The following is a 14,676-nucleotide window of genomic DNA, read 5'->3' as shown; positions in this document are numbered from 1 at the left end:
TTCCTACTAAACTTAGTGGCAGTATTGATCAAAGTATTGATCCTATCATGCTAGTATTGATCCAATACCAATACCAGCCTTGATATCAGTACTATTGATACTATTGATATTTGTATCGATATGCCCAACTCTCACACGTAAGAATAACATGACAAAGCTGAATTGCGCTTTCTCCTTTAAGGAAGCACTTTAAACACAAAGATAAGGGTGCATATTGGAACAGCAAGTTTTTTTTTCTCCCAGTTTGTTTTTACTGTCTTGTTCTTGAACACAGTCCTTATCATGTGGCTCATATTGCTCATTAATATCTGGAGACATGGTCTGCCTCCAGCCTCGTGCGCACTCACTCTCTCAGCTCTGCATGTCACCGTTGCAGTGTAGTCAAACAAATCCAGGGGTTTATTGTACTGTCACATTCTAACACACCCCTCATATTTCATTGCAGGCAATTGTGGGCTACTTTGACATTTTCTTCGACAAAGGCTGCAGCAACAAGGTAAGCAGCGACCGAGCCATTTAACGGAAACTCAATTATGTTCACGCTTTAGCGTGTTCCTCCTCCCTGAGGCATTGGCTGGCAATCGACGGGCGTCCTAGCCGACTGCTGATACAAGCACTTACCCAGCAGAGCCGGCCAGTTGGAACAGGCGATGCCAAGCTGTGTGAGCAGCACAGACACGCCTTCTGATTGCACTTCCCCTTTTACCTGAAACTCAAGTTGCATTCTATTGATTTGAATTTCAGTAAGATTCTGTTTATTGTACATACTCAGCTATAAATGATTCAGAGACCAATAGCTGTAAGAGTGGGTCAGCTTTAACAGAAACTCACCTCACCTTTTTTTTCTGCTTTCTGTGGCATATTTGACAGGAATCAAAAAAACATGGTTTCCTCTTTTGAAACAGTTTCACATTAATGCTAATTTCTTTCACAAAAATCTGGCCCTATAAATAGATTTGAAGTCCTTAAGCATTCAAATGTTTTGTTTTTTGCACAATAATACAAAATGACAAAGTGATCCCCCTTTATAGAAACTCAGTACTGACTTTAGGATGCTTTGCTAATGTTTTTTTCCCTCTCCACATTACTAGGTGATGTTCTCCACTGGTCCTCAGGTCACAAAGACACACTGGAAACAGACCGTGTTCCTGTTGGAGAAACCTGTGTCTGTCCAAGCCGGTGAGTCAACACTTCACTGAGAAACACTCTACGACACTGTGCAACGTTTAGTGCTACTGTCTACTCAGTTCAGTTTAGTTTTATTTACTCTTATTTACATATTTTATAGGCAGGTTTGCATTTAATATTCAGGTGTGGTAATTCTCATGATATCATTTCACTCTTCTGGACCCTTTGGGGTGCGTCATAGTGTGTTGCAGTCAGTAATCTGTCTGTGGTGGAGATGTAGTGAGGCTGGTTGACACCCATTATCCGTCAAACACAGTGACAGCGAGGGATCAAAACAAATCGCATTCAGCCATCAGAGGCACCATGTAAAACTTCATCTGATAGCCAGCTGCAGGCCTCTGAATCATGATATGTTACAAGGGAGGCGTTTTGTAACTGCCCAGTCAGATATCTGTGGAATCGCTGTATCAGCACGTTAAAAGACAGTTAACTGATAGAGCTTGATGTGAGCCGTATTTATATGATTGTTTATGGAAATGACTTTCTTTAAGCCCAATCTCCACCAAATTGAACTGGACGTCTTGTCCTGTGTCTTGTGTTCACTAACAGCATCACACAGTGATTCATCTAATAGCTATATATTTTTTAAATATTACAGATTTCACTTCATTGTGAGGACACTGACGCAGAAGTACATTATTAGAAGACATTTTGTGTTATGGTGTCATGTGTGTCCATTAGAATCACAAGCAGATGCACCCTGCAGGGTACGCAGGGTGCTATCATGTCGAGGCCCCTTGTGGTGTGGCTCTCACACTTTACAAAATGCCATCAGTTACTAAACCCTCATATAAGCACAAAAGTGTGACACAAGCGTGACACAAGCGTGTCAGTGTGTCTGTCGTTGTGAGGACATTTATTTCACCATTTATTTTATTATATTCACTAAAACATTCCCAAGTTTAACGATCACAAGTAACTGTACAACTCTTACCCTAACCTAATTCTAACTATATCCCTAAAACTAAATCTTAAGCCTCAACTAGGTTTAAAAGGTGTTTCAAAAATTGAGGGCTGGCTAAACCTAAAATTTCATCCCTCAGATAAATCATACACACTCTTTTTTTCAGTCACTCACTCATGTTGCTTGCATGAGCAGTTCTTGAGAAAGCTGCAGTTTATGATCACATACACGCAAGCAGCAAGTTGGTCCTTAAAGCTGGCTCTCCAGCAGTAAAGGCATTCTTCCTCAGTTTAACACACAGGGGTTTTGGTGTTAGAAAACAAAAAGGAAAAACAAAGTCAGATCACCTTATTAAAAAGTCTTTTCATCTCAGAAATGGTTGAAGAATTTGAAGGTTCCAGCATGTTTTCCTTTTCAGACACGGTGCTGATTCTCAAACTCAACCAGCCAGTTCTTTTCTCTTTATTGTAAAAGAAACAATTATTGCTGCTAGTGTTGCATTCAAAAATGGTATTCCCGTCACAGTATATCAGTTTATATACAGTGGTGTGAAAAAGTATTTGCCCCCTTCCTAATTTCCTGTTTTTTTGTATGTTTGTCACACTAAATACCAGACAAAGATAACACAAGTAAACACAAAATGCAGTTTCTAAATGAAGGTGTGTTATAATATAAACTAAGTGTGGTATATCACATCTTGGGACAGCTGAGTTTAATTTCTCTAGCCACACCCACACCTGATTACTGCCACACCTGTTCTTAATCAAGAAATCGCTCAAGTAGGACCTGCCTGACAAAGTGAAGTAGACCAAAAGATCCTCAAAAGCCCGACAACATACCAAGGAAATTCAGGAAAAAATGAACAACAAAATAAATGAGATATCTTAGCTTGGAAAAGGTTATAAAGCCGTTTCTAAATCTGTGGGACTCCAGCCTACCACATTGAGAGCCATTATCCACAAATGGCGAAAACATGGAACTTTACCGGGGTGGCTGGCCAGCCAAAATTAACCCAAGAGCACAGCAACAATTCACCCAAGGGGTCATAAAATATCCCAGAAAACATCCAGAGAACTGCAGGCCTCACTTAAGGTTAAGGTTAAGGTCAGTGTTCATGTCTCTACCATAAGAAAGAGACTGGGCAAAAGTGGCCTGCATGGCAGAGTACCAAGACAAAAACCACTGCTGAGCAAAAGGAACGTAATGGCTTGTCTCAGTTTTGCCAAAAAACATATTCATGATCCCCAAGACTTCTGGGAAAATACTCTGTCGACTGACAAGACAAAAGTTTAATTTTTTGGAAGGTGTGTGTCCCATTACATCTGACGTAAAAGTATCACAGCATTCCAGAAAAGGAACATCATACCAACAGAAAATATGGTGGTCATTTAATGGTTTGGGGCTGTTTCGCTGCCTCAGGACGTTGAAGACTTGCTGTGGTAAATGGAACTGTGAATTTTGCTGTCACCAAAACATCCTTAAGGAAAATATTTGGCCATCTGTTCGTGACCTCAAGCGGATTTGAGTTCTGCAACAGGAAAATGATCCAAAACACACCAGCAAGTCCACCTCTGACTAGGCCACTCCAAAGTCTTCATTTGTTTTTCTTAAACCATCAAAATCCTGATCTAAATCCGATTGAGATGCTGTGGCATGACCTTAAGAAAGGTGGTTCATGCTCGAAAACCTTCCACCGTGGCTGAATTACAACAATTCTGCAAACATGAGTGGGCCAAAATTCCTCCACAGCCATGTAAAAGATTCATTGCCAGTTATCGCAAACGCTTGATTGCAGTTGTTGCTGCGAAGGTTGGCCCAAACAGTTATTAGGTTTATGGGGGAATCGCCTTTTCACACAGGGCCATGTAGGTGTGGATTTGGAAAAAACATTTTGTGTGTACTTGTGTTATCTTTGTCTAGTATTTAAATTTGTTTGACGATATGAAACATTTAGATGTGAAAAACATAAAAAAGAAAGGGAAATCAGGAGGGGGGTAAACACTTTTTCACACCACTGTAATACATAATGTCTGGATGATTTCCCATTTATTACTGCTGTAAACTCTTTCTCTCTATGTTATCATAATGAGAATCATGGATATGTCTGCTGAAGTGGGAATGGATGAGCTTTGAGACTGGCTGTCCACCCAGTGGCCAGATATCAGACTTAGTCTGCTGTAATAAATGACCTGTGTGGGAACAGAGCCGCTTGATGTCCAGCTACTCCTAGCCGTGCTCAGCCTGCGAGGCCAGCACCCAGGGTGATAAGAATGTCAAAACTTCTGATGCTGCTCAGACGCTATCACGAGCTTTGCATTATCCTAGGGAAGATAAATGCATCAGAGAGAGCAGAGAAGAATAGTATGCTAAAACAGAACAGAACTGGGAAGCTGCACAGTGATACCAAGAAGCATTATGCACCAGATTTTTTCACATAATAGTGCATGACATGGTCATGTGAAAAAGAATAGTGTGAAAAACACAAAAAGTTCAACCCATGACTTAGTAGTCTGTGGAACCTTTAGCAGTAATGATTTTAAGTTTTACTTTTCTGTTTAATTTTGTCAGTCTAATACATTGTTGTGGAGCAATTCTGACCACACTTTTTTTTTTTTACAGTGTTTTCTCATTTCATTGATGTTTGTTGTCATTAATTTATGTACAGCTCTCTGACAGACCTACTGCAGCATTTCAATTATGTTACAGTCAGCATTTTGACTGGGCCACCTTGATTTTGTTTTTTCCTTTTTCAGCCAGAGATTTGTTGCTATGCTAAATATCATAGTCCTGTTGCAGCAAGGCTGTAGCTCTCAGACAGGTGGCCTGACATTAGACTGAAAAATATCTTAATCAGGGGGAGTTCATGGTAGGTGCAATCACTCCATGTTTAACAGTTTGTATGAAATGTTTGTGGTGATATGCTCTGCTCTTTTTTTAGAGAGAAGAGATTTTGTCCTGTAGTATGCGCTGCAAGGCATATAACACCGCAAATCATTTTTACCATCTGAAGCAGTGCCATCCTTTAGAGCATGCACAATGCTAGACTTTACAGTCCCAGACACACTGTCCCATCCCTCTCCTTATGCCAAAAAATGAAGAGAGACAGCGATAATATGAATGCATCAGCCTATTTTTTGGTAAAAGACATGTTGGTAGTAAGAATAGTCAAAAATTAGGTCTAAGGTCCATCTCAGGTGAAATCTCAGGACACAAAGTGAAATTCATCAGAACTGGTCATCCAGACCTCAGACGAGCAATATGATCATGAACAGGAGATCATTTAAATCAGGTCAAGTTTTTTTTTTTTTGAGGCAGAATTCTGTTTATTTCAAGTTCAAAGATTTAAGGAGCACCAAAACTGTTCTATGGGCTTATGACAAAACAGTATTATTAGTATTATTAGTATTATTATTATTATTATTATTTGTGTGCATTTTTGTAGATTTCTAGATTTCAGGAAACTAAAGAGCCGATTTCCTTTAAATATGCGGTGTACATTAATGCTTATTATCATGTGTATTATCATGTATTATCATGTTTTCGTGACCTCCAATAAACAACTATCCTGTGCACAACCGGTGAACACCAAAAATGTAAAAAACCTCATGTGCCAATGGCCAGTCTGTTCACTGAGCATATTAATGTCAGAAAATCAAACAGTAACATCTACAAGCTGACAGTTATAGTTTTTGCTAATTTGGGTTAAAAAAATTACAATTTAAAACGAAACAGCAGATTTGAATATAAGTCTGGAAGACAGCTGGCTGGTGGTGTGTCTAGGTATACTCCTCCTCTTTTCCATGTGCTGCCGTCAGCTTCTGGCTCTGGTAATCCTTCATAGGATGTTACCTTTCCTGTAGAAACTTCTGAGCTCTGGTTATTTTTGGAGTGTAATGGATATGACTACCTCTAGAGGCCACTAGACCTCAGTTTGTAGACTTAATCTTGTTCATTCCTCCCACCTCTACACATGTTCTGTCTCACTCTGGTCTTCTTTGATCAGTGCCTATTTTACCTAGTCCTGCATTATCTAGAAGGCATAATGTCATGTTGCACCATTAAACAAGGCACAGACACAGATGTGTTTGTAGCCTGAGCTTTTTCAGCCTAGAAGATTCTGCCTCAAATTGGACAGATTAAGTCCATAAAGATCCATCAGTTTGTGCATGCGTCTCAAGCTTGAACCGAGCAGTGCAAGCAGAAAAAGTTAAATGGAAGAATAAAATGAAGGGAGAAGCAGGTTATTGATGTGCTTCCTCTACCCCAGCACCCTAACGGTCTCCAGCCTCCTCCAGGGGCCGTAAACCAGAAATGGAGTTTTTAACAGCATTCACCGGCTGCCTGCTAGGCTCCCATGGTGTACGTTACAACACCCATATACACACATTCTTCTTTACACACTGAAATGCACAATTGTTTTTGCATAGTTCTGTACTAAACTTCCCCCTGGCTGTAAGAAAAAACTTTCTAAAGTCACCTTGAAGATGATAAAAGTCTCTGTTACACACACACACATACACACACAACGGCCTCTCCTTTCGGGTTATGACTGAGAAGCACTTTTAGCTCTGATTGGCTGAAGTAAGGGCTGAGCATAAACAGCCAGTGGTTGTGTTTCATATTGGCTCAGGCTGTGGTGATTTATCGTGGCGGGACCAAATCTTATTTGATGTGTTTGTACGAGGTGCAGCAGTAATTAACTCTAAGGCCGCACTTCTGTGGGAGGCCCTTGCTCAAGAGAGAGTAGGCACGCAGCAGCCTGGAACAAAACATCGCTGCAAATCCTCCCGACTGGCAGCGTAATAAATTAAACAGAAAATCATTTGTCATGCTCTGGTGTGTTTGTGTAGCTCTAGTATTGAAGAGGAGGGTCTGTTTTTCACAGTTTTACCTGCTTAATGTTCACTGGAGAAAGGTCACATTTTCTTCTTTGCCTTTTTTTTGTTTCGGTCCAAGAAAGTACCTTGAGCTGAAGCAGTGCCCTGGTTACGTGCTCAGAGCTAGTCAGAGCAGCTAAAACATGGGCGTGCATCATCATCCAGGCTTTCATTGGTCAGTCAGGTAGTCTTTATTCCTGCCCCCATTTTCATGACTCACCTCGTGTGTCCTGAGTGGAACCGTAGCTCTTCCAAATATCCTCACCCCTCCCTCCCTGCTTCACCTCTCCAGGCACAGTTTAAACACCTCTTTACCTCCTCAACCCTCCCCCTCTATCCTGTTTGAACTCTGAGGGTCCTTGAGCTGTCGAGCAGCAGTGGCCGAGCTAAGCTTAAAGTTCTTCAGGGTTGTAATTCAACACATGGACCAGTTGTGAGTGCAGACCGGTGCTCGGGATATACAATCCATCATCTCTGCACCTCTGCCTCTTCACTGTGCGCTGAACGAGACCTGAGAAGCAGAAAAGGATTCGATGAAAGCAGATTGGAGCAAGAGGGAGTATGCCAGAGAATTGTGAGTGAAATGTAGCTATGAGCATCACATCAGTGTCAGGTGAAGTCAGCTACTGTGGTTTGCCCTTTTGTATAAAAATATACGTCAGGATGACAGAAGGATCCCCAGAAGCTTTAAGAGTGAACATTGTGCTTGAAATGAACTATTTTTAGCTCTGTTGTGTTGCTAAATTAACTGTGCGCGCGTCCCTCTTTATACTCTCTGCGACTTTCCCTCCTCTCCTTGTATTCCCTTTCTTTACACTTTTAGAAAAAGATTTTTAGAGGGAGATGGTGGTACTACTTCTACAGGAGACTACAGGGGTGCTAAGTGAAATGTGAATGACAACAGTTTAAATGAATCACATATAACTCTGGTGTAATTTCATGGAGAAACGCTGCACTGGGATGACATGGGCGCTTTCTGTGGGCCTGGTTGTGCTTAATGATACTGGCACGGTGATGTACGACATTGCAGTGAAAGCCCGGCACCGTTCCCCGACTCATTTCCACACATGGTTAACTCTTTCTCCAAGGTTCTGAACGGCCAGTTTACTGAAAGCATGAGGCCCTCTTCCACTGGGAGTTTGCACTGACTGATTACAGCAGAGCTGCTTGCATACACCGTGACTGAAAAGACACTCTGTCATGGGTTGTTTGTATGCTGCAATACACAGCTGACATTAGACGGACAGCTTAGAGAGCATGAGTCTTTGGTCACAAGACATTTTTATTTTCCTTTCAGTGCTGTTTTAACAAAAGGTTACCAAAGGTCAAGCAATTATTTCTTTGGCCTTTATCAACCTCTTACCAAGTGAAGTTTGACTGCAGCCTCCCAAAACCACCACACTCCGTCACAAGACTACCAGTAAGGCAAAAATCCAGTCCTCTAGAAACTTATGGCTTAGGTATATTCAGTTCCTAAAAAACAAGGATAAGGAGAGAGTTTGTTTCATAACTATCATTGACTGATTTCTAATGGTTTTCTTTTCAGCTTTAGATTGTGGAAATTGTCTCATTTTATAAGTCAAATGCACAGAGACCAGACTTCAGCCTTTGTAGAGACACAGGAAAAGACAAACTAGGCTGTGTGTCAGTGACCTTTTCCTTCACAGTTGGGTAGTTTTGCTTCTATATTGTTGACCGATGACCAAGTTTATTAAGTTGGGGGTGGAGTCGGGGGCAGAATGGTGTCTTTCAGTTTATTACTATGGGATGTATCTTGTTTTCAGGTTTGCAACATTTCTGAGTATTGTCTTTTGTAGAAATCTTTTGGTAAAGTTTTATTAGTTATAAAAAAACAAACTGGATGATTGGCATGAAAAAAGAACATTACAAAAGTTATTAACCAGTGTAGTAATTCAATTTTATTTTATTTTTATACCACCAAATCACAATAACGGTTGCCTCAAGGCGCTTGATATTGTAAGGTAAAGAACCGGAAGAAATCTCCAGCAGATCCAGGCTCAGGGAGGAGCGGCCATCTGCTGCGACCGGTTGGGAGTGAGGGAAGGAAGGCGTGCTATGGAAGAGAGCCAGAGATTAATAATAAATGATTAACTAACTAGTACAACTTTAATTCCTAAAAAGGTTGCGATGCTGTGTAAACCCTTTTTTTTCTGCCATTCACAAATTAGAAACAGATCAAGGGCAACAAAAGACTGGACAAGCTGCTGAAAAATACCCGTTGGAACATCTGAAAATTAATTTGGTTATTTGTTGATGGTCTTTGGGTCCTTAAAGGAGCAGCTTTAATAAAACAATTGGTGCCTAGCTCAGCTACCATAGGGTGAGATGCGGGGTACACCCTGGAGAGGCCACCAACCTGGCGCAGGGCTAACACAGAGAGACACTCACACCTATGGGCAATTTTAATATATAAACATATGCTATCAACGCACAGTTAAAAAGAGAGCATTTCCAGGGGGATCAGTGTGCACTATTGCACATGGCATGGGTAACTTTATCATCTGTGAGTGCTGGTGTGTTAATGCTGAATGATATATGCAGGTCTTGGAGCAGCATCACTCCCTTCAAGTGACTGCTTTGCTTATTTTAGTAAGACAGCGCCAAACAATATTCTCCTCTAAGATTTCTTGTCATGTGTACTTTTGGTTTGGTTACTTGTTTTTAAATACTCTTTCTGAAAGTGATTCAGTAATAAGGTTGTAATAAACTAGAAAGTTTCCACCACTGTTCTCTCCCAACATAGCAGTGGCCCCACTTTCCACTCCCAAATATGGAATATTCTTATGTTCCATTACAATTTGTCACACAGTGGTTTTTGTTTTTGTAAAAGCCCCCACAGAGAAACGCCACGGCTGTTTGCCCTCCTTGTAGTGAAGTGGCAGCCCCAGAGCACAGCACCAGCAGCAGATTCTGTGACAGCACCGTTGGCATGGAAACGAGTAAGACATGACAGCAGCGATGGCGGACAGTTTGCTGGAGAAAGCTCCACTGTCAGCATTTTCTCTCGTCGTCCTCCTCTAACCTCCAGCTATGTGGAGCGCGCAGCATGCGGAGAGGAGGCAGGCCGGGGATGGAGAGCGTGAGAGGATGCTTGTTTGCCATTTGGGTAAACATTCATTTACCTCCAGCAGTCAAACGTGAAGTTAATCAGAGTGATTATGCGTCATAATCAGCAGCGCCTTCTCACAGCCTCACCGATCACTCGTGCATCGCACTGTAGACGCGCTGCCTCCTTGCTGCCATCTGGGGATCGCGACACATCTGCATTCATACACGCACGCTCACAGACAATCTTGCTTATTAACATACATTAAACCACATTGCCTTTACACACATCATCATTTCTGTAAGCGACAGTGCGTTCAACTCATACTGCAAAGGCCTGAGCTCAGCAGCACTGTACTGCTGCAAGGCATCAGGAAGACTTGTTTTTATGAGCAGTTACTCATTTCTGGTTTACTATGGACACACGGATCGATTTCAGTCTAATTGTTTTCTGTCTTTTGATTTATTCATTTATTTATTTTTTATCAGTGCATGATATGTCCAGTTTTATTTCCCTGAACTTTCTATAAGGTGAATAAAAACAAAATCCACACACATCTGTTTAAACACCCTATTTGGAACAGTAGTGCATTTGAGCAAATATGACATATGTAGCTGCATGTATATAGCAAAAATGAAAAGCAAAAAAAAGTGGTTTTGATGTTTCTTTGTTGTTTGCTAACACTATAGAATGTAGAAAATACTGAAACACTGTCCTTCTTTTACAAAAAATGCTCTTTTTTTCTCTCAGTTTTGGTTAAGTGCTTTGGGACTTCCTGCCTTTGTTAGTAATCCTACCTGACTAGAATATATTAAGACAAACTGATGGTAAAAATCTTCTCTTTCTTATAACTCTGAGTTTCATTTGCAGATTTTTACGTGGTTTTTGGCTGTAACTGTTTATATTTGATTTCTTTTAATTCATATTACTTCAAAACTGATGATTTACTGTAATGTGTCTTGTTAACAACCTTTATATTTTGAGCAAAGTTCTACTTCTTGTGGAAAGTTATCCCTCAGGGGTAGATTTCAGCTCACAGATGAGTTAATGATGACGCACCCCTTCAAAGAGAAAGAGGGAGGGACCCTCCAGTTAAATGTAATGTGACTTCAGTATAAAAAGGTGTACTGTACTCATATTTCGCTGTCTTTGATATTTTCTTTAGGGGAAGAGCTTCAGGGAAAGATCACTGTGCGCAAAAACAAGAAGGATCCACGCTCACTGTGGGTTACCTTTGAACTCCGAGACAGGAAGCAGACTTATAGCCTCCAATAAGGACAACCATCACATGGTCCTTGCCACGAGTAGTTCGAAAGAATTAATGCCTTAAGCGTTTTAAATGTTGGTATTGTTCTTGGCTTTTGAAATAAAACATACTGTAATATGAGATTTCCTCCTTGTCAGTGTCTTTTTGTGCACATTCAGTGTAACTACACAAAAATGCACATTCAGCGTGACTATGTGTTTATTTTTACACATACTGCCAAATGCTGTTGAAATAGTAACTGCAAATGGTTAACAAAGAATCAAGGCTTCTTTGCTCTTTGTGCACTTAATTGTTTTATTTATTTCGTTTTACCTTGATAAAATTGGCATTTTCCCATTAGAGTAAAAAAAATGTTCATTTTCCACCTTTAATGTCCCAATTTTTTTTTCCAGTTATACCTTCAAGTCTGTCATACTGAAACAGGAGCCATCACACCAGCCACAGGTTCTGTGGACATTTAGCGCAGGTTTATCTGGTTTAGGTTTATGCCTGAATTTACTCTTCTCTCAGTTAGGATGAATGTCACTGTCCCTGCTGCCAAGAATCAAGCCCGTAGCATCACCAGGAACCATGTTTTACAGATAGCTATAGACACTTTTTGAGTTCATCACTGCATCAGACCTGTTGCCACTGATTTCCAGTCCAGTTTTGGTGTCATTTGGTATACTTCAGCCTTTTCCCCTCCCTTTCTTAATGATGGCTTCTTGATGGCCATCCTTCCACTGAGACCATTTCTGATGAAGTTTTGGCCGCTTTGGCCTGAACATACCATTTAAAATTCGTTCTTTTCTAAGTTGTCTGTTATTTGCGAACACAACATTGGTTCATGCCTTAAGTTATCTTTGTCAATAAGTCAATAAAACGAATTAAAAGGAAGTCTGAAGCCCAGAAATCAAGATGTAAAGAAAAAAATGAGTGACTCAAAGTTGCTTGAGTTCTACCCAAAAGAGTTTTTAAGATTTATCTTATAATATAATTAGAATCTTTTTTTCCTTTCATGCTCCTGGGGTAATCTTGGGTAATCACTGTGCTTGTGGAAACCATCACAGTCATCTTGTAGTTCTACAGTGTTCCATAGACATCATGACTCAGTGTGCACAAGCAGTGTGAATGTTTGCTGCCTTTAAAATACATCCAGACTTTTATGTGTCACAGAGGGTCTCAAATCAAATTCAGCTCGGTTAATCAAGAAGCACAAAGTGGAGCACCAAAGGCAGAGTATATTTTTATAAAGAAAAGATTTCCATTGGGGATCATTAAGTAGAGGATATCAGCTGGCCAAACTCTTGTCTAAACCATTTAAAGTCAGTTCAGCAATCAGAGAGGCGGAATATTTTCTGAAGCCACTGTACATGCAACCTTGATGTCTGAAGATTGTTTAACAGTTAAAGACAGCGTCAGGTCCAACCTTAAGTCTTTCTCTTCAAATCCGCAATTTTACTAATTTCACTAATTCTTCAAATCATCACTCACATGCATCTCTGCCTCATCCAAAGGAGGCTGCTCTTTGTTACAGATTGTGTGCGTTTGCCAGGTATCCCTCTTTATTGTCCTACTTTGAGCTGTGTGATACCTCAGCAGGGGCATCATCCATCTTCCGTGAGTTTACTGGGACAATGCAAACATGAATTTAAGCTTTAAAAAGGCTGACTGAAGCCTCTTTACATACTTCACTGAGCAGCTCTGCTTACAATTAAAGCCCCCCCCCCCCCTCCACTCCGAGAAAGAGGAGTCATCTGTGAGGAGGAGCAGCGGACTCTGGGCCTGGCTCCCTATCTTAATGATGATTTGACGGTCACATTTCTACCGCTTCCCTGTCGTCTCTGGCATTCTATTCATACAGTGTGCTGTACAAGGTGACATCAAACGGGGCGAATGTTTTTTTGTGTACATGTTTTATTTTTTCTTGCAAAGTTGGATTCGTGGAATTTTGGTTGCGTGGAGTCAGCTCTTTAACTACGCTCCATTCAGTAGTGTCATTTTTTGGCTGGACTGCGAGGGACCTGCATCTAGAGACTTTTACGGAAATCGTTCAGCATCATTCCCACATTTTCTGCGGTGTTGTTTCATAATAAACAAGCACTGATGTGTCCTTTGATATAACTGACGAAAAAAAGAATTCACAAAGCTGGCACCGCCGTGATTAAAAGCCTTAAAAGAGCCTAATAACGCGCCTTTGTTCACAATTGATTATGTTTATTGTCTCGCAGCCTGTGCCATTCGTTTTCTCCACATTATTCTGTAAAAAAATGACGCTCATTCTGAGAGGTAATCAATTTTGTAAATCTATTGCACTTAAACGCTCATTTACAAAGCAACATATTTATGACACATTTATTGCTTTGGGTTGGATCACTGTGTCTGAAATAATAATGAAAACGAACGTCAAACAGAAGGAGAAAACAATCCTGAAGCTCAAAGAATTTTCTTTACTTACAACGAAATAGCTCCTTAAATGAAACGAACCCAACTTATTTATAAACACCTTGGGGTCTTTGTCACTGGACGAACTTGAACTGCAGTGTGTGAAGGCTCTGTCAGGCCCGACTGATGAGGATGCTGATAATGGGAGTCGTGCGCCTCGGCATGACCCCCCCCCCCCCCCCCAGCTCACCCACCTCCGCTGAATCACAGCTTCCCAGGCGTTAGAATTGGTGCGGCTTCTTATCGCTCAGGCGACAGGGGGAGTGATCAATTAATTACAAGAGCTCACATAATTAACGAGCACGAGGAGACACTAGGCGAGAGGCAGTTCACATCCTCCGTTAGGATGCAGTCCGCTCAAAGTAATAAAAAAACATATGTATATATATATGCTGACACAGTAGAATTTAAACAGTTGCAGGGTGTGACGCATCTAATGCGCACTTTCTTCACTTTGCTGCGCGTGTGCAAGTAGTGTAAACCACGCTGTCTCTGAAGAAAATACAACAAACCGGGGTCTTTTTGGCAGTGGGCGTGTATGTGCGCGCGCGTGTGTATGTGTGTCAGTCCGCGCGCACAGCGGTCTCTGGAAGAGGAGCAGAAATCAATTACAATTATTCTCTGTTGACAATATAATTAAACTCAAGGCTGTGGCTAATACAGCCGCTCCAGACTCTTATCTGGAACGGACGGAGATTTACAAGCGCAAGCAGCCCGGCGTGCATAGCAAGCGAAAGGCCCCGAGTGAGACCCTCGCGTGTCCTGCTGGTACCACACCGATCACAGCGGGCGAGCAGAAACTGCCCCAAACTTCCCCAGCTGTCCAAAATAAATAAATAAATTAATAACTTAAAAAGAAAAAGAATCAGGGCATTAAACGGGCATTTAATGTACTAGTTTATTACAGCGGTTCAGATGACGTGTTTAAAAGCGCTCCGAGTGCTTAGAG

General features: G+C 41.2%; 1 protein-coding gene across 1 annotated transcript in view; it reads left to right on the top strand.

Moving 5' to 3' along the window:
- prmt3 (protein arginine methyltransferase 3) overlaps nt 1-11,423 on the top strand; it is a 57,004-nt gene extending 45,581 nt beyond the window's left edge. The window contains exons 14-16 of the mRNA XM_084952636.1: nt 446-496; nt 1,092-1,179; nt 11,202-11,423. Of these exons, the coding sequence (XP_084808762.1) occupies nt 446-496; nt 1,092-1,179; nt 11,202-11,311 (249 nt within the window). The 3' untranslated portion in view covers nt 11,312-11,423. The remainder of the gene's footprint in view (nt 1-445; nt 497-1,091; nt 1,180-11,201) is intronic.
- Nucleotides 11,424-14,676: the final 3,253 nt, after the last annotated feature.

The sequence above is a fragment of the Perissodus microlepis genome, chromosome 1, assembly GCF_051167445.1.
Source record: "Perissodus microlepis isolate ML-2025 ecotype Zambia chromosome 1, ASM5116744v1, whole genome shotgun sequence".
Taxonomy (NCBI): domain Eukaryota; kingdom Metazoa; phylum Chordata; class Actinopteri; order Cichliformes; family Cichlidae; genus Perissodus; species Perissodus microlepis.
The sequence above is the reverse complement of the archived record's forward strand: the minus strand, read 5'-3'. Positions and strand labels throughout refer to the sequence as shown.